We start from the raw sequence: 24,514 nt of genomic DNA, 5'->3' as shown, positions 1-24,514 counted from the left end.
TCTTTCTTCTCCTTATGCGGCTCCCACAATGCATATATTGGAGCACTTGATGATGTCTTGCAGGTTCCTTAGGCTCTGTTAACTTTTCTTCATTCTTTCTTCTTTCTGCTGCTCAGACTGAGTGATGTCAATTGTCTTACCTTCAAGTTCACTGATCCCTTCTTCTGCCAGCTCCAATCTACTGTTGAATCCCTCTAGGGATTTTTAATTTCTAGTTCTGTAGTCTCAGCTGTTTGGTTCCTTTTCAGAATTTCCATCTCTTATTGATATTTTCTTTGTGTTTCATTTATCATTTTTCTGACTTCCTTTTGCTCTTTGACCATGTTTTCTTTGCCTTTTTGAGCACATTAAGACCATTTTTTAAAAGCCTTTGTCTGGAATGTCCCAGGTCTGATCCTCTTCATTGATGGTTTCTAATGCTTTATTATTTTTTTTTAAGATTTATTTTATTCATTTCTCTCCCTTTCCCCCTGCCCCACCCCAGTTGTCTGTTCTCTTTGTCCATTTGCTGCATGTTCTTTTTGTTTGCTTCTGTTGTTGTCAGCGGCATGGAAATCTGTGTTTTTTTTTGTTGTGTCATCTTGCTGCATCAACTCTCCGTGTGTGCGGTGCCATTCCTGGGCACGCCGCACTTTCCTTTGCACTGGGTGGCTCTCCTTACAGGGCACACCCCTTGCACGTGGGGCTCGCCTATGCGGGGGGCACCCCTGCGTGGCACAGGGTCACCCCTGCGGGCATGGGGGGCACCCCTGCGTGGCACGGCACTCCTTGCGTGCATCAGCACTGAGCATGGGCCAGCTCCACACGGGTCAAGGAGGCCCAGGGTTTGAACCGCGGACCTTCCATGTGGTAGGTGGACACCCTATCCACTGGGCCAAGTCTGCTTCCCTCTAATGCTTCAATTTTCTACTTTGCCTAGGCCATTCTTCGTATGTTTTATAATCTTTTATTGACACCTGAACGTTTTGGTATTTTAATGTGCTATTGCTGGTATTTAGACTTGAGGTATCTGTTCCTTAAGCTTGTATCCACCTAATGTTATGACAGAGCTTTCCTTGAATGCCGGGAGCTAACAAAAAATAAATTAAAAAAATAAAAATGGAAAAGAAGAAGAAGAAGAAGGTGGAGGGGGGAGAGAAAAAAAGAAAAAGAAAATCCTTTCCCATTCTTTGCAGATTTCCCTGTGCAAGTGCTCACTTTCAGGGCTTATGTATACAATGAGTTAAGAGCAAACTATAGGGGCTTCCCTGGTTTTTAAAAAATGTATTTAACAGATCAATTTTATTGATACATATTAATTAAGCATACAATTCACCCTAAGTGTACACTCAGTGGTATCTGGCATAAACACATAGTTGTGCATTTAACACTTCAATCATTATTAGAACATTTTCATTATTTCAATAATAATAATAAACACAAAACAGATGAAGAAACAAGAAAGTTTTTCACCTCTCAATTTCTCTATGTTTTCCCTGCTGTACATAGCTGCTATTTCTGGATATTCTAAAACAATTATTTACTTATTTATTAAGCAGTTTTATTGAGATATATTCACATACAATATGATCTATCTTAAGTGTATAATCAATGGATTTTAGTGTAATCACAATCTGTGCATTCATCATCACAAAAAATTAGAGAATTATTTCATTACTTCCCTGGTCCTTTCTGTGCATGCATCTTGTCTTAGGCATTTGTGTTTGGCCCTAGGAATTCCCCTATTTACATGAGTACAAATGTCCCCTCTCGTTAGGAAAGTTTCTTGCACTGCCTTTTATGTCCAAAGCCAGCAATTCCTTGCCCCATTCTGCCACTTGCCTGCTTTCCACAGCCTTCTCTAGGAGAACTCTGTAAGTCACTGTCTACAAACAGCACAGTTCTGGGACTGTGAGTCCCTCCAGCCATCACTGGACAAATTTGGCCAGATATACATGCTCCCAGTATGTTCACAAGGGTTTCTCTGCTCCTTATGAAAATGGATCAGGGATCTCCTCTGGAAATGCAGGCTGGCTCCATGCCAAGCTGATAAGAGGTGGGGGATAGGCAAGCCAGGGAAACAGGAGTACCACTTTTAAGTAGCCTATTTCTTGACTTGGCACTCACTTTGTTACTGTAGACCTTTAACTGTTTTCTAGAGCTTTGAGAAAGATGTCTCTGCTGGTTCTTGGTTCTTGCTCAATGTTCAAAGCTTTTATGAGGGGATAGAGCCCTGAAGCATCTCACTCAACAATCTTGATGGGGGCAGAGACTCCTTCCTTTTTTACACTTAATTCTTATACTTGAGGATGTCAACATCAATTCCATTCTTATTTTTTATTTTTATGGATATAAGTACTGGTAAGTCTTTTTCACATAATTAAGTGGATGAAAATAGAAATCTTATCAAAGCAATTGCAAAGTTAATTGTTTTAATTATTTCCTAGTTTTTTTTTGCAAAAAAAATTTACAATATCCAAATCCAAACTTATTTTTAATGATCTATTAGCCTTTGCCTATAGTTTTGAAAGCAAAGAATTGGGAATAGTTTGAATTGCATAGGGATTAGTCATTTAGTCATTAGAGTCCCTTTATAATGCCCTCAAAGTTTTTACATTCTGGAGCAACGTACCCTAAAGACTGAAGCTGAGTGAGGGGTGTGCCTTTTGTAAAATGGGAGGAAGATTGAGAAAGCCGTGGTGTTTTCTTAAGACCAGTTTTATTAAAATATGCACAATATATGAAAGTTGAGGAAAAGAAAGTTTAGTCTCTTAACACTATTTATCCTCAGTACCCTTTGGAGTATTTATGTACATCCACCAACATACATAGCTCTGTGTATGCTCTGAAAACTCTTGGAAGGCTAGGGTGTGCCTTGTATGTAACATCCCTGTAGCCAGAACTGAGACAAAAAGGTGACGGCAATTATCAGTTGGCAAGGTCAACACCTGACTGTTGACCTTTAGACGTTTAAGAAGTCAGACTCAGTAGGGAAAAAAAAAAAAGGGGGGGGGAAGGGTCGGAGTGTGTGTCTATCAGACCCAGCAGAAGTCGATGGGAGAAGTGGAACGGGATAGATAGCGAGTGTGTCTCCGTGATGGTAAATCTTTGCTGGGGTAAGGTATGTCTCCTGTCTGGTCAACTTTTGGATGGCGACTAATCTCTGGGCCTCATTTTGCCTGACCAAATAATGGTGCTAGTTTAGGCAAACTCTGGGAACCCAGCTAACTCAACGGTAAGAGGGGAAGGGTGCGAATACAGAACTACGGCTGACAAACGAAGAAACCAGTGCTGCACTTGGGATCCGGATTCCTCAAACAAGCTCGTGCGGGCTAGAGAGGCTTCTTCGCGGCGCGCGGTGCAAGGTGGGCCAGCAAGAGGTGCAGGGTCCAGCTGCGTGGTCGCGGCGCGCGCCTCACTCTAGCCAGTGCCGCCCACTACCGGCCAAGCAGTCCCCAGCGTCCAGGAACGAGGTGATGCATGCAGCCTTCCAGTCCAGGGTCCATTCCCTCAGCTCCACCCCCGGGGCGGAAACGGGCTCCGGGGTCCTTCGAGCGAGATTGGAGCCTGAGTCCCCGCCTCTTCCTCTGGGAGGAGCTTCTTCAGCACCGCCAGACTTAAGAGACTCTTTGCCTCCGCCCTCACGCAGATTTCCCTAGCGGCGTGGCGATACAGAAGCCGAGTCCCATTGGGTCTCCAGCTGGATACCGCTGAGCAGTGAACACACCACCCTGTTTAGGCTCTGTGCTTCTACCGAGGTGAGTTTCTCCAGCTGCTATCCCATCTTTCAACCCGAGGAGATGGCCTCTGTCGTTCACTACAGAAGTGCCCGCCACGGGGATAGAGCGTAGAGAGGCCTGATTTGGTTTCGGATTTGAGCTCCACCATTTCCTGGCTGTGTGATCTTGGATAAATTCTCAGCTTCTCCGGGCCTGTTTCCTCAGCGCTAAAATGAGTTCCTGCATCAAAGCTGTAGCGTGAATTAAATGAGTTAAAGCCTTTAAAGAGACCGGCACATCATTAGGGGCCCAGTAAGTTTTAGTTGCCATCATCTTTTTGTTTGCTCACTTAAAAGATTTTTTTCCAGGAGCTCCGGCTTTCTAGCGGGGGTGCAGAGATGCTTCTCAGAAGTGGCAGGAGGGGGAATACTCGCTTGTTCAGGCACCTGTCTTGGGTATGGGAAAATCCGGGACTCGGTTTTCTGTTTCCCCTCCTTTGCCTCAGCGCCCTGTTAAAGTGAGACCCCGAATCTGAACCGTCAGTGGTTGAGGCTTCTGTTAACTCTCCTTTTAGCCTGTCGGTATAGAGGGCTGAAGGACCTCTCCAAAAAGTTTTGATGATTTCCCACGATTTCTGATGATTTCCCACGATCCCCCCCCCCCCCCCCCCATTTCAGTTTCTTCATTGTAATACAGGAGCAGTCTCAGTATGATGTTGTCTGGGACCTCTGGGATTTTTTTGCCAGAGATGGTAAAGTGCTTTGAGATTCTCCAGAAATGATTCTTTACAGATTACCCAAGAAGCAAAGGAAGAAAATGAAGGCAGCGACTTCCTCAAAAAACCCTCCAGCTGCAAACTACAACTGTCAGGATCTCCTCCATTTCATTGTGTTTGTGTGAATGAGGCTGACACTGTCAAAAGGAGGAGTTCAGACAGATGACACACAGGCTCTGACCAAGGAGTACCCAAGTTCTTGTGGAAAACTTTTATATAAACAGAAAAATGCAACGGTGTGCACAAAATTTCAGTACATAGGAGGAGCCAGAAATTTAAAGTGCTAGTTGAAGCATGAGCAGAAGTTAGTCAAGCAAGGGTAGAGGCTGGGGAAGGAAATTGAGCAGAGTCTTGGGGTCAAGTGTTGGTTGACACTACATTGTCTAGAACATGGAGTGTGAAGTGAGGAGGTGGAGAAAGGAGGAAGGCAGGGGCCAGGTTATGAAGGGTCTTACTAAAGCAGGGGCTCTTAACAAGGGCTGTGAGCTTGAATTGAAATCCAAAAAAACGTCATTCCTGTGATGATGTGTTGGTGCATGTGTGATATGTTAGGCTGGTGCAAAAGGAATTGTGGTTTCAGATCATGAGTTTAAATCATTTTTACTAGGCTCAAACACATCTTTATTAATCAAAATAGGCACCATTACAATCAACACATTTTTTGCCAATGAGAAATAAGTTTGTTTATTCCTGTGCTGATTGTGGAAGCATTTTCCCTGCAAAAAGTTGCCAAGATGCTTGAAGAAGTGGTAGTTGGTTGGCCAGAAGTCAGATGAATATGGCAGAACTTTGTAGCCCAGTTTGTTCAACTTTTGAAGTGTTGGTTGGGCAACATGCAGTTGGACGTTTCTTGGAGAAGAATTGGGCCCTTTCTGTTTACCAATGCCAGCTGCAGGCATTGCAGTTTTCGGTGCGTATCATCAATTTGCTGAACATACTTCTCAGATGTAATGGTCTCGCTGGGATTCGAAAGCTGTAGTGGGTCAGACCGGCAGCAGGTCACCAAACAGTGACCATGACCTTTTTTTGGTGCAAGTTTGGCTTTGGGAAGTGCTTTGAAGCTTCTTCTCAGTCCAGCCACTGAGCTGGTCGCTGCCAGTTGTCATTTAAGATCCACTTTTCATCTCACGTCACAATCTGATTGAGGAATGGTTCAATGGTGTTGTGTAGAATAAGGGAAGACACTTCAAAACAACAATTTTTTAAATTTCTGGTCAGCTCATGAAGCACCCACTTATTGAGCTTCTTCACCTTTCCAATTTGCTTCAAATTACCAACTATCATAGAATGGTCGATGTTGAGTTCTTTGGCAACTTATTGTATAGTTGTAAAGAGGATCAGCTTCAATGATTGCTCTCAATTGATTGTTGTCAACTTCTGATGGCTGGACACTATGTTCCTCATCTTCAAGACTCTTCATCTCCTTTGCAAAACTTCTTGACCCACCACTGTGCTATACATTCATTAGCAGTTCTGTGCCAAATGCGCTGTTTATGTTGCAAGTTGACTCCGCTGCTTTACAGCTCATTTTGAACTCAAATAAGAAAATCACTCAAATTAGCTTTTTGTCTAACATTATTTCCATAGGCTAAAATAAATACAAAATAAACAGCAAGTAATAAGTCATTAGCAAAAAACATGAAGTGAGAAATGCACATTAAAATGATGTATAACATAATCACATTTAAGAATGTATGCCAATATTAAACGGCAAATTTCAGCAGTGCAAAATTGCAGTTACTTTTGCACCAACCTAATACTTATTAAATAATATACAGTATATTGTGGATTTAATAAGGGGTCCATGGTTTTCACCTGACTGGCAAAGGGGTCCATGGAACAAAAAAGTTTTAAGAACCCGTGTGCTCAAGAGTCTGGACTTTATCCTGGGGTAGAGGAGAGCTGGTGGAGGTGTTTGAGCCTGGGAGTAACATGGTCAGATTTGGTGAATGGATGTAGGGAAAGGAGTCAGACTGGAAGCAGAGAGATCTGTGAACAGGCTGTTACCAAGGTCCAGGTAATGGAATAATGGTGGTCAGAGCAAGGGCAGTGACAGTGGAAACAAATATAGATGGATTGGAGAAAGAAAGATTTAGAAAACATAAAAATATATGTATAATTTTTATTATGATAGCAAATAAAACACAAAAGTTCCTATTTTAACTATTTTGAAGTGTACGGTTCAGTGGGATTAACTACATTCACAATGTTATACTACCATTACTACCATCCCTCACCAAAACCCTTTTTATCACCACAAACTCAGTCTGCACCTACTTAGCAGTAACTCCCCATTCCTCCACCCTTGGCCCCTGATAACCTCCAATCCACTTTCCATTTATGTGAATTTGCTTATTCTAGGTGTTTGAACCACTGAGCTACACCCTCTCCAATCCAGAAGATACAGACTCCAGGAGGAAGCAAGACTTCTAGCCTCTGAAACCACAAGCCGATAAATTCCTGTTGTTAAGTCAACCCATTGCAAGGTATTTGTTTTAGCAGCTGGGAAATGAAAACAGTTTTTGGTTCTTGAGAGTAGGTGCTACTATGACAAATACCTAAAAGTGTGGAAACGGCTTTGGAACTGGGTAATGGATAGAGGCTAGAATAGTAGAATTGTGGGGCGCTTGATAGAAGAATTCTAGATTGCTTTGAAGAGACTATGGGTAGAAATATGGACATTAAAGATACTTCTAATGAAGCTTTAGAAGAAAAGAGTGAATGTGTTACTAGAAATTGGAAGAAAGGCGAACCTTGTTTTAAAGTGGCGGAGAACTTGTGTTCTGATGTATTGAATGTGGGATTTCTAAGCAATGAACTAGCTATTTAGCTGAGTAGATTCCTAAACTAAGTGCAAAAGGTGCACTTTGGCTTCTCCTTGCAGTGTATGGATTATCTCAAGATAACCTGAAGGTTTCTGAGAGCTGTCAGAGCTCTAGCCAAGCATTTCCTGACAAACTCAGGGCCTGGAGTGTGTTATTACAGACCTAGGCTGGAAAGCTGTTGCCTCAGACAAAGGAAGAGGAAGTCAAGAACTGGCAGAAGATGACTTCCTGTCCCAGACAGAAACATCTGTCTTCTGCTTGCGAGCCCCTCTATTCCCGTCTTGGCAGATATTTGTTAGATTTTCCTACCTCTGTGATCCCATCCCCCAACCTCCAACCCTTTTGGTTTTAAGTTTCACCTGCAAAAGAAAGGGGGAAGCAAGCATCAGGTTTCTTCTTTTTTTCCCCGCTTTGGCCTACTTTTTGTTCCAGCTCACCCTTCGGGTGTAATTTCAGAGTCCTCCAGTGTGTGCTGGGAAATCTGGGGGAGGTCAACAGGTCATTTGTATTGGTAATCAAGCCCAAGAAACCAGGAGTGCTAGTTCCTCCTGTGAAGCCAGGTGTGTTTGCCTGATCTCTGGGAAGTTTGGTTATAAAGAATATTATTCTGAGTTAATTGCTGCCCAGTTGATCAGTTTTTCTTTTTTTTAGGCAGGAAAACTGTGGTCTCCATAATTGGATTATACTAGATTATAAAATTAAGAAATGTTAAGAAAAACGATTTTAGTATATTGATCACACTCACAACTAGTCTTACTACTTACTGTACCATAATACTCTTTAATATATATATTTTTCACCAAATGCAATGAATGTCTCATGATGATGGAGGAGATTGTTGCTATGGGGGGAGGGGTGGGGTCAGGGGGGTGGGGAGTATATGGGGATCTCATTTTTTGAATGTAATATTAAAAAATAAAGACAAAAAACATATATTTTTATTGTGGTAACATATATATCTATCATAATCTTGATTTCCTTTCAGAACTTTGAAACAAAGTTTGTATTTATGGAGTTATTGTTGGCAATAAAACAGATTCTGAGAGAGGAGAGGATAGTAATTACAGTACTGATAAGCTGAAGGGAATAGCTTATTTCTCTCCTATTGGCTCTTGGAGTGAGCATTCTCTCTCCTTTCCCTTTCACTTGGATAACTCCTGTTCATTCATTCTCTAAGACTTGACTCAGGTATCACCTCCCAGAAACCATCCTAGCTGGGTTATTCGTTATCCTACGGTCCTTGTGTAGCACTTGTACAGAGTTTGGTCTTAGCTCTTATCACATTGTATTAACATCATCTGTCCTGTTTCTCCCCCACCCCCCACCCCCATAATCTCTAGGAGGGCAGGAAGCTTATTCCAGTATGTGTGTCTCTAAAGTTGAGCACAAATCCATTTGCTCAATGAATGAGTATTTTTGGACCATTTGGGGATTTCTAACTTTGAAAGCTCTCCAAAGGGGCATGCCTCAGTCACCCACCTGCTTTGTTCGGTTGGACATTTTCTTGTATGTGTAATTCACTACTTTTCTGCTGCACTGCAGTCCTGTGTCTAGTTTCCCCTTCCTAGAAACACTTTTCTCCCTTTACTCTTAGGAATATTCAACTCATTCTTAAAAACCAATGTCAGTATTTCCTGGTCCTCACCCTACACAATTCATATCCTTTTCTGTAGCACATTGTACATGAATCTGTTGTGAGGCCTACCTAGCACATGTATTTTTATAGGTCTTTTTCCTGCCACTATATTAGCTCCTCTTTGGATCTTTGATTCTGCCATGGACCAGTGATTTGGGGCAAATAACTTCACATCTCTGAGCCTCAGTCTTCTCATCTAAAAAATAAGCTTCCCTTATAGAAACCCACTCAGGCCTACTAGTAGAGGTGATCAGATCTCTGTAAGAGGGATTAGTAACTCTATAATTCTGACAACCTCCTGGGAATGTTCATTTCATCCTCAGAAAAGTGGCCCCTTTCTAGGCCTATTTGGTTACCTGGTCTCTCTTTGTCTCAGAATGACCTTGCCTGTCTTATACTGTCTTGAGACTTAATTTGGTTAAGGCTGGGTATTTCTGGATAGCTACCCCACCTTTGCTTTAAGGTACTGGAGCTCCTTAACACAGATCTTTAGCTGGTAAAAGGAAGGGCAGTCAGGCTGGTCGTTAGTGTTTCTCTAAGAGCTGCTGCTGCCTTTTGTTGGTTCCAGGTACCCTGTCTCAGTTGCCTCTGCTCACATGCAACCATGTTTGTTCTTCTCCTACCTCCACTCCCCCTTTCCCCATCTGTCCCTGGCCTATGTTTTGTAGGGGCCCTGGCCAGTGGGTGGCTGAGGCCCAAGCAGCACTGACCCCCTCCCCCCTATTTTCTTCTCATCTGTGTTTCAGGGAGCAATGGCAGCCTCCTGTGTTCTCCTGCACACTGGGCAGAAGATGCCCCTGATTGGACTGGGCACCTGGAAGAGTGAGCCTGGCCAGGTGAGGGATAGGGGTGTAAGAGACGTGCTTCTTGAGTCTCTGAGGGAAAAGTCAATATTTGGGAGAGGGGCCCCACCTTTTACCTAGCAATCCCACCCTTATGCTTCACTTCAGGTGGGGTTGAGCCTGGAAGGCAGTGGAAAGAGGTAAAGGAAAATGGGACCAGCTGTGAGTCCCTGGTTCTCCCTGTTGTCTCACCTTCCGCAGCTAATTCCCCAGCCTGAGGGGCCCAGGAGGGCCAAGGGCATAGGAAGGAGACCTTTCTCTAATGGGAACTGCACTGAGGGCTATGGCAGATGTGGGCCCCCTGTGCTTAGTCTTGTGTTGATCCCTATCATGGCACTTATCACCCTCTGCCGTGATCATGACTCCTTTCCTTGACTGGGCTTCTTGAGGACTGGGCCTGTCCCTAGTCCTCAGCCCAGAGTTTGGCACACAGCAGGTGTCAGGTTTGAAGAATAACTAGTTTAACCAGGTAGACCAAAGGTCAGCAAACTTTCTTAAAGGACCAGATGGTTAATATTTTGGGCTGTGCTAAACAAATGGCAAAATGAAGGCTGTTATGTAGATACATACATAACTATTTAATAAGGAACAATGGGAAGCTGTACGTGGCTCAACTGATAGGGTGTCCACCTACCATATCGAGGGTCTAATGCACAGTATTGCCGTGTGTAAGGAATGCCCTGCCATGCAAGGCAGGAGTGGTGTCACTCACATGGAGAGCTGACGCAGCAAGATGATGCAACAAAAAGAGACACAGTTTCCCAGTGCCTCCTGACAATGCAAGCGGATGCAGAAGAACACACAGCAAATGGACACAGAGCAGACAACAGGGGGAAGGGGAGAGAAATAAAAATAAATAAGTAACGAACCATTTAAAAATGTCAAACAATTCTTAGCTCTTGGGCTGTGAAAAAAAGAAAAAAGTAATGTAGTAATAGGCAACTGTTGTTTACCAACCACTAGTATAGACCCTCCTAGCCAAGGGGAGCCTAGAAATGGAGACCTGCTTTCCTAGGGTTAACAGAGCTTTGGGATTTCTGGGGTGAAGTATCTCCCAGGGATTTTTCTTTGTTCCTTGCAAAACTGAGTCAGTTAAGAGCAGTTTAGGGATCAGGTTTGAGAGTGGCTCCAGCAGGAGCACAGCCTCTTCTATCTGAATTTAGGCTGGTATTTGTGGTACGGTTGGATGATATCTGCCTTTTTCCTTTTGCTTTTCTTCCTACAACTGCCTAAGATCCTAGAGCTGGGGTCCTGGTGCTCCACACAGGCAATTGATACAGCTTGGGGACAAGTCCAGGAGCCAAATCCAGAGCCAGGGCCAAGGCAGAGGCAAGGAATATCAGGGATTGAGTCAGGGCTTATCTGGAGATCCTTGATGTCAAGCCAGGTACTCACAGCAAAGGTTTGGGTACTTTGTGGCCAGAGCCTGGCACCCTGGGTCCTGCTTCTGGCCAAGTTTCCAGTCTGGTTTTCAGCAAATTAATTGACCCATCCTTCTACTTGATGCCTCTCATCAGGGAGCTCTGGGCCCAGCTTCCATTTCAGTGATCTGCCTTCCTTAATTTTGTCCCTTCTCACCTCTTCTGCTGACCCTGAGCTCCTAGAGCTCACTCTGTCTACATGGCTCACTGAGGATCTTTTGATATTTGGCCTTGACCCAGGAATTTTTCATCTACAGACCGTGTTTCCCCAACCCATTCCTCAGGGCCAGGGACCTGTCTCCATAACCTATACCTCAGTCCTCTATCTACTTATCTATCCATTTCCTGATCCAAAAAGTCTTTACTAAAGCCTTCTTTTCTCTAGGTGCTAGGAATGCATTGTTAGTTTTTTGCTAGACCTTGCTGAGATGACTTGGGCTGGTGGGGTGAGAGCAGGACAAAGGGTTTGAGGCCTCTGAAGAGGCTTTTGGTTCCCTAGACTAGAACCATCTTCCATCTTTTCGCTCTTCCTGCCTGGATGGCCCCGGTCTGTTTCTGCTTCCTGATCAGTGACCCTTGGAGACAGTTTTTGGCCAAGATCAATAGTACTAAACCTCTGCTCCTCTCACCTGGCAGGTAAAAGCAGCTGTTAAGTATGCCCTCAGTGTTGGCTATCGCCACATTGACTGTGCTGCTATCTATGGCAATGAGCCTGAGATCGGGGACGCCCTGAAGGAGAACATAGGACCAGGCAAGGTAAGGATGGCTACAGAGAGGAGTGGGGTGGGAGAGCTCAGGGGCTTGGGTTGGAGCCTTGGTGGAGGGATCAGCTTCCTTCTAGTTTTCCCAGAGGTGAGGGTGGGTGACACTGGGTGCCCATGGCCCTTCTCACTATGAACCCTACCCCCTGCACCAGGCAGTACCTCGGGAGGAACTGTTCGTGACATCTAAGCTGTGGAACACCAAGCACCACCCTGAGGATGTAGAGCCTGCCCTTCGGAAGACTCTGGCTGACCTCCAGCTAGAGTATTTGGATCTGTACCTCATGCACTGGCCTTATGCTTTTGAGTGAGCAATTGCCAGGGTCGTCTTCTGGGGAGGTGAGGGGGTGTCAGGTTAGGTCAGTTTGGTAGCTTATTCCAATTCACAGGGGATAGGAACACTCATCTGTTTGGCAAGCTAAGGAACTGCCATGGAATCTCTGAGCCTTTTCTGCTATAGAAGCCAGGAATTAAGCTACAGAAAAAAGAGTGCTACTTCATATGGTGTATATTCCAAGGTGTACATGGGTGGTCCCTTCTCCCCTTATTCTTTCAGGAAACATATACTGACTCTTCTGCTAAGCTAGGCCCTGGGGTTGCAGTAACGAATAAGGGTCAGCAGAAGGTATGAGAGGAGCCTAACAGGATGTACCCTGTACTGGAAGAAGGCTGGACGTACACGCAATTCCCTGAGGAGGAAAGAGTTGAAGAAGACTTCTTAGCAGAGAAGATACATAATCTGGGTCTAGGAAGAAAAGGGGCTATGGGCATTCCATGTAGAGTTAACAGTTGGGTGTATTGTGGAAGGGTAAAAAGTCTGGCTGTTTCTCATTCTTGGAGAATGGGACATAGAGTGGCTGGATGGGCAGGTAGGGCAGAAGCCTTGCATTTGTGCCCACATTTTGGGGGTTCTTCCTCACTCAGGCGGGGAGACAACCCCTTCCCTAAGAACGCTGATGATACTATCCGTTATGACTCCACCCACTACAAGGAGACCTGGAAGGCTCTGGAGGCACTGGTGGCCAAAGGGCTGGTGCGGGCACTGGGCTTGTCCAACTTCAGCAGCCGGCAGATTGATGATGTCCTTAGTGTGGCCTCTGTGCGCCCAGCCGTCCTTCAGGTGAGCACAGCAGGCTGACCAGCTGGTTTGGAGTGTGTGTGCTTAAGAGCAAGAGTGGCTAGTGATGGGACTGCTTAATGGAGATGGCTAACAAGTTGTCAGAAGTGGAATGGAAGTCCTCTGCATAAAGCTGGGCATTAAGCCCTGGGAGAGAATGAAATTGCTAATGAAAAACAAAGCGTAAGAGAAGGGGGCAGAGAGGGAAGAAGAAAAGTGGGGTCAGCAATGCAGGGTTGGGTGGGGTCAGGCAAAGTTGGGTGGGCCTCCTGCCATGGTGATGAATTGTTCTCTGGCTCAGGTTGAGTGCCACCCATACCTGGCTCAGAATGAGCTGATTGCCCATTGCCAAGGACACGGCCTGCAAGTGACTGCTTATAGCCCTCTGGGCTCCCCTGATCGTGCTTGGCACCATCCTGATGAGCCTGTCCTGCTCGAGGATCCAGTTGTCCTGGCACTGGCTGAAAAGTATGGCCGGTCTCCAGCTCAAGTCTTGCTGAGGTGCGGGAAGTCTTGGGGAAAAGGGGAAAGGTTGGGAGGCAAGGAGAAGTCTGAGTGCCTGGGTGAGGCTGAGGAGCTTGCCATGTGATTTGGGGAGAGGCTGTTCTTGAGGCATGTTCCCCATTCCAGTGGGGCACAGGGGCTGCAGGAGCTAAGGGAAGGCTGCATGGGGGACAAAACAATGCTTATGAGCACTGACTCCTTCCTTATCTACCTCAATCCCCCATCTTAGGTGGCAGGTCCAGCGGAAAGTGATCTGTATCCCCAAGAGTACCACTTCTTCCCGTATCCTTCAGAACATCCAGGTACTTAGGTGATGGGTCTTGTCTTCCTTAGCCCACTAGGACACAGTCTGGCCTCAACTCTGCTTGGCTAATTAGGCCATTTCCTGGAACCCCAGCTTCCACTCCCAAGGCTGACTTTCCTGATCCTTCCCCCTTTCCCTTTTCCCCAGGTATTTGACTTCACTCTCACCCCAGAAGAGATGAAGCAGCTAGATTCCCTGAACAAAAATTGGCGCTACATCGTGCCCATGATTACGGTGAGGACATATTGTCAACCCCCTACCCCAACCTTGCGTCAGGGAATTTAAGTTTGGGTTAGAATTCTGGCCCAAGTCTGGCCTTAGGCTGGCTGGTCAGGGTGGGGGCAGGATAGTGGTGGTGGGGTTATTTGCTATCCAGGAAACTGGTTTCATTTCTCAGTGTATGCTTAGTGATTAGGAGCATAATCTGTGAGTCCCAGTCCTGCCTCTTAGATATCTTGTAACCTAGAACAAGTTTCATTAACTTCTCCAAACCTCAGCTTCCTGTCTGTAAAACAAATCCAGTTCCTGAGGCATAGTAGGTTCTTTTATCAGTAGGGGAATCCCCTGGAGTTTTCTTGACTTTGTTGGGGCCAGGGGAGATTTTGTGGGTAGGAGGGATTGAAGTCTACTGCAAATAGGGAAATAAATAGTTCCCTAGCACTTGATCCCAGCTGAGACTGCAAACTTTGAAACAAGGTCAGCTATGTACGAGGATGTGGATTTGGTGCTGGAATGCTGTTGATACTGTGGCTATTGCCATTTGAATTGTGCTGTACATAGGTGAAGTTCTTCAGGAAGCTTTGGGGAAGGTGCCCTACATCTTTGGAATATCAACTCCTGCCAATGGAGTCATCTCTCTCTTTTTGCAGGTGAATGGGAAGCAGGTCCCAAGAGATGCTGGGCACCCTCTGTACCCCTTTAATGACCCATACTGAGGATGCACCTTCCTGGCATCCCTTTCAGCTCTCAAGCCACAAAATCCTACCATACCCAGAACCAGAGAGTTAATAAAGCCATTGGAGGATCCACACTGCTTGTGTGTCTTATCTGTCAGAAGCTATTTACCTCAAGGCTGCCAGACCTAGGGCTGCTGAGTGTGACCTGTCTTGGTGGGAATGGAGAATTTTGGACCTGGGTTGGTGGTGGTGGGAAGTGTCAGCTTCCTGATCTTGGTTCTGGAGGAACATGCTGGGCAGCCTGTTATTTTCGCATTAGGCATGTTAGGGAAACATTACCATCTAGTGGCATCTCTGAACACTACATGTAGCCATAGAGATATTTTACTGAGAATGCCAAAAACTGGTCACCTCAGAGGACTGCGAACTTGGATGCGAACAGGGAAGGGAGTGTGTGATTTCATGGCAGTGCTGGGCCTGGGCCTTGGGTCCCCATCCCACTGTGCTGGTCAGTGCCTAGGGTTAGGAATGTGAACTTCAAAAAACTGATTAAATATTCTGAAGTTGAGGGTGGGTCCCAACTTGCAAAATCTTAAAAGGGGTGGACAGGGACTTTTTTCTCTGTTTGTATAGACTGTGAAGGAGGCAGAGTCGAATCCAAAGCTTATCATTCCACACCCAGCACCCTATCTTAGGCACTTTACAGTTTCACCAGTGGCTCTTGGCAAATCCCTGGAAGCTCCTGTAACACAAATCCATTTTAATTTCCCAGTTGAAGCATTGTGCTTCAGACAGCAAATATTTATTAGGTACCTATGGGTTAGGCACAGTGCTAGACCCTGGGGATATAACTATAACCAAGACACAGGGTCCCTACAGTCTCCTTGAGGAGGCAGAATTTAAGTAATTGTATAAGTAGTTTAATTACAGTTGGAAGAAGTGCTATGAAGAAGTAAGAGTGAAAAGCCTAGTGATTTAATTAACTGAGATCGAAAGGATGAATAGGGATTAATTAGTTAAAGGAGGTGAAAATGGGAATAGCATTCCATGAAAATTGAACAATTTGGGAAGAAGCTTAGAAGAAGCTGTTGGGCAAACGAAAGACCTGCAATACAGAAACTGTAAGTGAGGGGGGCAGAATAGCATGAAATTATTCTAGAATTGGGCAGGGGGCTGAAGATACAGGGTCTAGGAGACCATGTTAAGATTTTGGTTTTTACTCCTTTATGCAATGGGAAGGCATGAAAAAACATTTCTGTTTTGTTTTGTGTTCAAAGTTTTTATTGTGGGAAGTGGATTTGACCCAACGGATAAGGCATCCGTCTACCACGTGGGAGGTCCAAGGTTTAAACCCAGGGCTTCCTGACCCTTGTGATGAGCTGGCCCACATGCAGTGCTGATGCATGCAAGGAGTGCCGTGCCACACAGGGGTGTCCCCCGCGTAGGGGAGCCCCACGTGCAAGGAGTGCACCCCGTAAGAAGAGCCGCCCAGCGCGAAAAAAGTGCAGCCTGCTCAGGAATGGCGCAGCACACATGGAGAGCTGACGCAGCAAGATGATGCAGTGGAACAAGACATAGGTTCCAGGTGCCGCTGACAAGAATACAAGTGGACACAGAAGAACACACAGCGAATGGACACAGAGAGCAGACAACTGGAGAGGCAGGGAAGGAGAAAGAAATAAATTAAAAAGAAAACTTTTAAAAGAAAAAGTTTTTACTGTGTAACGTATATATACAATGTGAACTTTCCTATTTTAACTACATTCAAATATATAATTAAGTCATGTTACATTCACAATGTAGTGCTACCATCACCACCATTCACTACCAAAACTTTTCCATCACCCCAAACAGAAACTCTATACCCATTAAGTATTAACTCCCCATTCCCCACCCCTGCCTCTGGTAGCCATCTATACATTTGCATATTCTAGTATTTCATGTAAGTGGCACCATACAATATATGTCCTTTTGTGTCTGGTGTATTTCACTCAACATGTCTTTAAGGTTCATCCATGGTGTATCAGAATTTCACCTTTTTTTGGCCAGGTTATATTCCATTGTTATATATATCACATTTTTCATTTGTTTGCTTGTTTGTTGTTTTGTTTTTTTGTTTTTTTTTAAAGATTTATTTATTTATTTAATTCCCTTCCCCCCCCCCCCCCCCCCCCCCCCGCCCCCGGTTGTCTGTTCTTGGTGTCTATTTGCTGCGTCTTGTTTCTTTGTCCGCTTCTGTTGTCGTCAGCGGCACGGGAAGTGTGGGCGGCGCCATTCCTGGGCAGGCTGCTCTTTCTTTTCACGCTGGGCGGCTTTCCTCACGGGCGCACTCCTTGCGCGTGCCCCACGCGGGGGACTCCCTTGCGTGGCACAGCACTCCTTGCGCGCATCAGCGCTGCGCATGGCCAGCTCCACACGGGTCAAGGAGGCCCGGGCTTTGAACCGCGGGCCTCCCATGTGGTAGACGGACGCCCTAACCACTGGGCCAAAGTCCGTTTCCCTGTTTGTTGTTTTTTAGGAGGCACCAGGGATCGAACCTGGGACCTCCCATGTGGGAAGCAGGTGACTAACTGAGCCACATCCACTTCCCGAATTGTGTTTTTAATTTGCATTTCCTTAATGGCTTATGACGTTGAGCATCTTTTCATGTACTTATTGGCCATTTGTGTATCTTCATTGGAGAAATGTCCATTCAAAACATTTTTAAGTTGGGTTGTTTTTTTGTTGTTGAGTTGTAGGAGTTCTTTATATATTCTGGAGATTAAACTCTTATTAGAGAAATGGTTTTTAAATATATTTTCTGTGTACATATAGCTCCAGCCCACCACTATTTTCTTCTTAATGTTCCTTGATGCACAAAAACTTTTACTTTTGATGAAGTACAATCAATCTATATTTTTCTTGTTGCTTGTGCTTTGGTGTAAAGCCTAGGAATTCATTGCCTAAAACAAAGTCCTGAAGAAAAAGTCTGTTTTCTTTTAAGAGTTTTAAAGTTTTAGCTGTTTTGTTTAGATCATTGACCTATTTTTATTTAATTTTTGTATATGGTATGAAAGAGGGATCCACTTTCTTTTGTGTGTGGATATCCAGTTTACCCAACCACTGTTTATTGAAGAGACTATTCTTTCCCCATTGAATGGACATGGCACCTTTCTGAAAAATCAATTGACCATAGATAGGAGGATTTATTTCTGAACTCTCAATTCCATTCAGTTGATCTATATATGTCTACATCTTTTTGCCACTATCACTCTGTTTTGATTACTGTAGCTTTGTAGTAAGTTTGAAATGGGGAAGGATGAGTCCTCCAATTTTGTTCTTTCCCAAGATGGTTTTGCCTATTCAGGTCCCCATATCCTTCCTTCCTCCCTCCCTCCCACTTGCGGCTTGTTCCATTTTTTGCTGTCTCTTTTCTGTGTCCATTTGTGTTTTTTCTGTATCTGCTTGTCTCCCTTTGTTGCATTATCTTGCCGAGCCAGCTTTCCTCAGCACGTGGGCGTCAGCTCTCAGTTGAAGGTCTTAAAGCCAAACCTGAAGATTTCAGAAGTCACAAAGAATTCCTGCCTCTACATCAGCTAGCCAGCTTTTCCTAGGGAATTCAACCTCATCTTCGTTGGAGTTTCCATCTTGCAGCTACCCTATGGAATTTGAACTTGCCAATCCCCACAGTCACAAGCTAATTCCTATAATAAATCTTTTAACATTTATATATATACAAATATATATCTCGTCAGTTCTGTTTTTCTGGAGAACCCTAACACATCCCAGGAAAAACCTAAACAGAAATTTAGGTAACCTATCTGGTAACCTAGTTTTATTCTTGATCTTAAAGGAGAATTTCTCCATTAAGTATAAAGTTTACAGTAGATTTTTGCATCTAACTTTTACAAATAACTTAGTTTCCTTCTATGCAAGTTTGAGGGTTTTTTTTTTTTTTAATCATAAACTTTTTCCCCTGGCATTGATGGAGATATTTATCTCATTTTACTTTTTAGTGTATTAAATTACATTAATAGGATTTCTAATTTTGAACCATACTTGCATTCCTAGGATAAATTCCACTTGATTATGACTTTTTAAAAATATATACTGTTGGACACAGATGGTAGTCATCAGTGTTGCCCATCAAATATTTGTCATTTTCCTTTATGGTACATTTGTACTTCCTTCTCTTGGAGTTTGAAGTGCCTACATGACTTGTTTTAGCTAACGAAAAGAGAAATAGTGATACGTGTTGTTCCAGGTTAAAGCTTTAAGAGCAAGTATGAGTTTTGATGCAGTCTCTCTTTTTCTCTGAAATAGCAACAAGAAATGCTCTATATTCTATTTGGTTACTCTTCCATCAGCCTGAGTCCCAGAGTAAGAGTGACAGAGCAAAGCCCCCAGCTGACCTGAGATGAAAATGTAGTATGACCGAAAACTGAACTTTGTTGTATGAAGCCACTGAAATTGTGGGTTACTTGTCCTGAAGCAAAACTTAATCTATCCTAATACACTTACCTAATATTTTATTTTGGATGTATGCAATGGCATTCATAAGGGGAAGGGGCCTGTAATTTAATTCATATTTTCTTATTTTGGAATCAAGATTATATTAGCTGTAAATCTTTTGCTTTTTTTCTATATCTGGAAACATTTCTTGAAAAACGTGTTAACCTCATCTTAAAAACCAACAGGCATATTTTTTTTTTTGGATGGTGGGAGGTCTTTACTATTTTCAATTGTTTTATTCATTGATGTATTTAAGTTCTCTTACTACTTCTTGTGCCAATTTTGGCATTTTATTTTTTTTCTAGAACAATTCCCTTAGGATTTCAAATGTATTAGCAGATAATTATTCTAATATTTTTATTTTAAAATTGTGTCTATAATGAACCCCATCTTTATCAAAGTGAAGTGAGATGTTTTAGGTCTCCATTCCCCCACAGCAGGAGCATTGAACATCTAGCAAGAACTAGCAGAAACATATTTCTCAAAGCTCCAGAAAACAGTTAGAGGACTGCAAAAACAGGGCCAGCACTGAATTAATAAAAAAAGATTACTTAAAAGTGGTAGGATCTGCCCTGGCTGATCTCTCTACCCCTAACTTTTCTACCCCTCACCATGCTCCCAGTGTGGATCTTCAATCCTAGTTCCAGAGGGGGCAGAGTGACCCTCTTGCACATAATGAGAGTACATTTATCTGGCCTAATTTGTCTGGTGATGGCCTGAGAGACTTGTCTTAGGACTTGTAGAAGGTGGCTTATAGCACCCTCCCACAGAATGCTGTGGGACAGCAGTTAAGTAATGCCACCTGGGGCACGGGATTGCTGGCTATAGGACATACAATGCAGTTCCTGGGATCACAAGGAAACTGTTTCCTAGGGAAGAGGGGAAATTTGTATCCCATTTAAGCAAGGGTACTAGGACCACACACCCATGCTTAAGACAAGACACATGTGCAGAAAGGACCAGGGAGGCTCCTATGAGCTATTCTTTAAACTTACTGTATGAATAAGCACCGAAGAAGAGCATCCTACGTGTTGATCTGCAAGGACTGAGAACAGTGTTGCATTTGCTTTTCTTTCTTTCTTTTTTTATTGTTAAATTTTATCAATCAAGGAAAGCCCTGTTATAATACTAGCTGGATGCTGGATACAAGCTTAAAGAACAGAAGCCTCAAAGTCTAAATCACAGCAATACCACATTAATAAAATATCAAAATGTCCAGGTTTCAACAAAAGGTTACAAGATATATAAAGAAACAGGAAGCAATGCCCCAGGCAAAGGAGAAAATTAAAACATTAGAAACCATCAATGAGGAGGACCAGATCTGGGACATATCAGACTTTTAAAAAATGGTTCTAATTATGCTCAAAGAGCTAAAGGAATACATCGACAAAGAGCTACACAAAAACAATAAATGAACACAAAGAGAATATCAATAGAGAGATGGAAATTATGAAAAGAAGCCAAACAGAGCTGAAGACCACAGTAACAAATAAAAATCCCTAGAGGGATTGGAGCTGACAGAAGAAAGAATCAGTGAACTGGAAGATAAGACTATTGAAATCATCCAATCTGAGAAGCAGAAGAAAGAATGAAAAAAAGTGAACAGAGCTTGAGGAACCTGTGGGATACCATAAAGTGTTCCAATATACAAAATGTGGGAGTCCCAGGAGAAGAGAGAAAGGGTTAGAGAAAATATTCAAGGAAATAATGACTGATAAGTTCCCAAATTTAATGAAAGACATGAATATATATATCCAATGTATACACCAAACAAGATAAGCCTAAATAGACCCATGTGGCAGCGTATTGTAATCAAATTGTTAAATGCCAAAAATAGAGACTTCTGAAAGCTACAAGAGAGATGCAATGTATCATGTACAAAAGAGCCTCAGTAAGATTAAGTGTTGATTTCTCATCAGAGACCATGAAGGTAAGAAGGCAGTGGGATGATATATTTAAAGTGCTGAAAGGGAAGCAGATGTGGCTCAAATAACTGGACTCCTGCCTACCATATGGGAGGTCACTGGTTTGGGTAGCAATGCCTCCTAAAGAAGACAGTGAGCTGGCCCAACAGGCAGGCCTGGCAAGGTGACACAAGAGATACAAGAAGAAAAAACATGAGAGACACAATGAAGCAGGGAGCAGAGGTTCCTGGTGCCTCCTAAAGAAGACAGTGAGATGACACAACAGGCAGGTGTGGTGAGCTGATGCAACAAGATGATGCAATAAGAGATGCAGGGAGGAAAAACACAATGAGAGACACAACAAAAGCAGGGAGCAGATGTGACTCAAGTGGTTAGGCATCTCCCTCCCACATCAGAGGCCCCGGGTATGGCTCCTGGTGCCTCCTAAAGAAACAAGAAAGAGAAACAGACACAGCAAGTGAAAAATAACAAGGGGGTGAGGAGAAATAAATAAACCTTTTAAAAATAAATAAAGTGCTGAAAGGAAAAAACTGCCAATCAAGAATTCTCTATCTGGCAAAGCTATCTTTCAAAAATGTGGGAGAAATTAAGACATTCCCATATAAACAAAAGGTGAGGGAGGGAAGTGGATATGGCTCAAGCAGTTGGGTGCCCACCTACCCCATGGGATGTCCCAGGTTTGGTTCCTGGTGCCTTCTAAAGAAGACTAGCAAGACAGTGAACAGACCTGACAGGCTGGTGTGGCAAGCTGAAACAAGATGATACAATGAAACACAATGAGACCCAACACTCAGGGAGTGGAGGTGGCGCAAGTGATTAGGTGCCTCCCTCCCACATGGAAGGTCCTGGGTTTGGTTCCCAGTGCCTCCTAAAAAAGAAAAAAAGAAGGGAAGTGGACTTGGACCAATGGATAGGGCATCTGCCTACCACATGGGAGGTCCAAGGTTCAAACCCCAGGCCTACTTGACCCTTGTGGAGCTGGCCCATATGCAGTGCTGATCCATGCAAGGAGTGCCGTGCCACACAGGGGTGTCCCCCACGTAGGGAAGCCCCACGCACAAGGAATGCACCCTGTAAGGAGAGCCGCCCAGCACGAAAGAATGTGCAGCCTGCCCAAGAATGGCACCGCACACACAGAGTTGATGCAACAAGATGATGCAACAAAAAGAAACAGATTCCCGGTGCCTCTGATAAGGATAGAAGCGGTCACAGAAGAACACACAGCGAATGGACACAGAAAGCAGACAGCTGGGGGGGGGGGCGGGCGGGAGGGGGAGAAATAAATAAATAAATCTTAAAAAAAAATTTTTTTTCCAGAAAAGGATCTTTTGCATTGTCCATCTAAGGATGCAACTGAAGCTCATTTTATGTATTGTGTGAAAGAAGCTGATGCTTTAAAGCATAAGTCAAGTAATCAATGAAATGTGGAAAAAAGATCATAAGCAGCTCTGGATGGGATTATAAAATGACAGGTTTGACCAGTTTTGGGCTATCAATCAGAAATGCATGAAATATTCTGCGGAGGAAAGTGGATTTTATTACATCCCTTTTAGAATATATAAAACAACAATTGAATGACCTTTCATTCAGAAGCTGTTTCATCCTGTGGCTGCAGATGGACAGTTGCATACATCAGGAAATCTCCTCAGAGAAGCTTGTCCTTCAGCAATTGCTCCTGAAGGTGGGGGAAAAAAGAATCAAGTAATGATTCATGGAATTGAGCCAATGATGGAGACACCTTTGCAGTGGCTGAGTGAACACCTGAGCTACCCAGGTAGTTTTCTTCATTTTAGTATCATCCCACAACCAAAAGGTTGAAAGATCAAAACTATTTGCCTGAATGGAATCACCCTTAAACAGAATTTACCAAAGCATGTCACCCTTCTGCTTCATTCAGGTTTGGTGGAGGCATTCTGACCAGAAATATTTCTGAGCTACAAGCCCAGCAGGAGAAAGATTCCATGTCAGATACAGGCAATCCAGCTGGTCTTACTTTGTATCACCACTGCTTTCCTCCACTGCCGTCATTAAACCTTAGCTGTGACGTGAAAGACTTTACAGGTCTACTGCAAGTCTTCTGTTTTCTTGTAAAATATAATGAAGCTTAAACCTTCGACTTAAGAAGAAAATGGAAATATGCACCACTCGATTTGTATTTCTGATTAACAAATAAACAGGGGTATTTCCTAAGGTGACCATGGTTGAACTTTAGCTTGAGAGAGTGGAAACTCCTTGGTTTAGTTTTCAAGAGAATTAGACTTAAGAAAGTAAAAAAGAAATTCTGTTACCAATCATTTGCAATAATTTTTTGTAAAAGATCAAATACAGTTAACCCATCTTTCCTTAATGAAAATTTCTTGTGTTTCTCTGTATGGGTATGTATTATTTTTCTAAGTGTTGTGTACATTTGAAAGTATTTCAAAATAAAAATTCAAAAGAATTTATTTATTTTTTCTCCCCTTCTCCACCTCCCCCGCCCCCCACCCAGTTATCTGCTCTCTGTGTCCATTCACTGTGTGTTCTTCTGTGACTGCTTCTATCCTTATCACTGGCACCGGGAATCTGTGTTTCTTTTTGTTGCATCATCCTGTTGCGTCAGCTCTCTGTGTGTGCGGTGCCATTCTTGGGCAGGCTGCACTTTCTTTTGTGCTGGGCAGCTCTCCTTACGGGGTGCACTCCTTGTGCATGGGGCTCCCTTATGTGGTGGACACCCCTGTGTGGCACGGCACTCCTTGCGTGCATCAGCACTGCACATGGGCCAGCTCCACACGGGTCAAGTAGGCCTGGGGTTTGAGTTGCAGACCTCCCATGTGGTAGGCAGATGCCCTATCCATTGGGCCAAGTCCACTTCCCCAAAAGAATTGTTGTAAAGTTTGATATAATTGATGAAGGCAAAAAAGAAATATTGGATTATGTTTATAATCTGATCTGTACCTGGGCATGATTGAGTTATGATTAGGGCTTTGCATTCCCACCACTTGGTGGGTGGGTACTCACAGATAAAAGGCATGGTGAAGAACAGAGTTGGGGATTAGAGTTTGATGCTGAAGACCCGGGAAATCAGCACCCAGAGGAAAGAGAAGCCAGCACCAGGAAGGAAGGAACCTTGAACCCAGAGAAGGGCAAGCTGCAGGAACATAGGAACCCAGGAGGCCTGAATCCTCACAGACGTCAGCAGCCATCTTGCTCCAAATAGACTTTTGTGAGGGAAGTAATTTATTCTTTATGGCCTGGTATCTGTAAGCTCCCACCTCAAATACCCTTCATAAAAAACAACTAATTTCTGATATTTTGCATCAGCACCCCTTTGACTAACACA

General features: G+C 43.8%; 1 protein-coding gene and 1 pseudogene across 2 annotated transcripts; both read left to right on the top strand.

The window, feature by feature from the left end:
* The first annotated feature begins 3,592 nt into the window (after positions 1–3,592).
* On the top strand, positions 3,593–14,913 carry AKR1A1 (aldo-keto reductase family 1 member A1). 2 transcript variants are annotated; one of them, XM_004448053.5, is made up of 10 exons: positions 3,601–3,737; positions 6,835–6,959; positions 9,681–9,770; positions 11,834–11,953; positions 12,114–12,265; positions 12,883–13,078; positions 13,377–13,576; positions 13,809–13,881; positions 14,031–14,117; positions 14,753–14,913. In XM_004448053.5, exons 3-10 carry the CDS (start codon positions 9,687–9,689, stop codon positions 14,816–14,818), a joined length of 978 nt encoding a protein of 325 aa, XP_004448110.2. In that variant the 5' UTR covers positions 3,601–3,737; positions 6,835–6,959; positions 9,681–9,686; the 3' UTR covers positions 14,819–14,913. The 2 variants fall into 2 exon arrangements, with proteins under 2 accessions (XP_004448111.2, XP_004448110.2); XM_004448054.5 differs by lacking the exon at positions 6,835–6,959 and having other exon boundaries at positions 3,593–3,737.
* Positions 14,914–22,505: 7,592 nt separating this feature from the next.
* LOC101447891 (autophagy protein 5 pseudogene) lies at positions 22,506–23,624 on the top strand (annotated as a pseudogene).
* Positions 23,625–24,514: the final 890 nt, after the last annotated feature.

The sequence above is a fragment of the Dasypus novemcinctus genome, chromosome 9 (genome assembly GCF_030445035.2).
Source record: "Dasypus novemcinctus isolate mDasNov1 chromosome 9, mDasNov1.1.hap2, whole genome shotgun sequence".
In the NCBI taxonomy this organism is placed as follows: domain Eukaryota; kingdom Metazoa; phylum Chordata; class Mammalia; order Cingulata; family Dasypodidae; genus Dasypus; species Dasypus novemcinctus.
The sequence above is the reverse complement of the archived record's forward strand: the minus strand, read 5'-3'. Positions and strand labels throughout refer to the sequence as shown.

Bases quoted from the DNA above. Each gene is read 5' to 3' on its own strand.
- AKR1A1 (XM_004448054.5), top strand. From the start codon at position 9,687: ATGGCAGCCTCCTGTGTTCTCCTGCACACTGGGCAGAAGATGCCCCTG. The intron at 13,882-14,030 runs GTACTTAGGTGA...CCTTTTCCCCAG, and splicing joins GTATCCTTCAGAACATCCAG to GTATTTGACTTCACTCTCAC. The intron at 14,118-14,752 runs GTGAGGACATAT...CTCTTTTTGCAG, and splicing joins ACATCGTGCCCATGATTACG to GTGAATGGGAAGCAGGTCCC.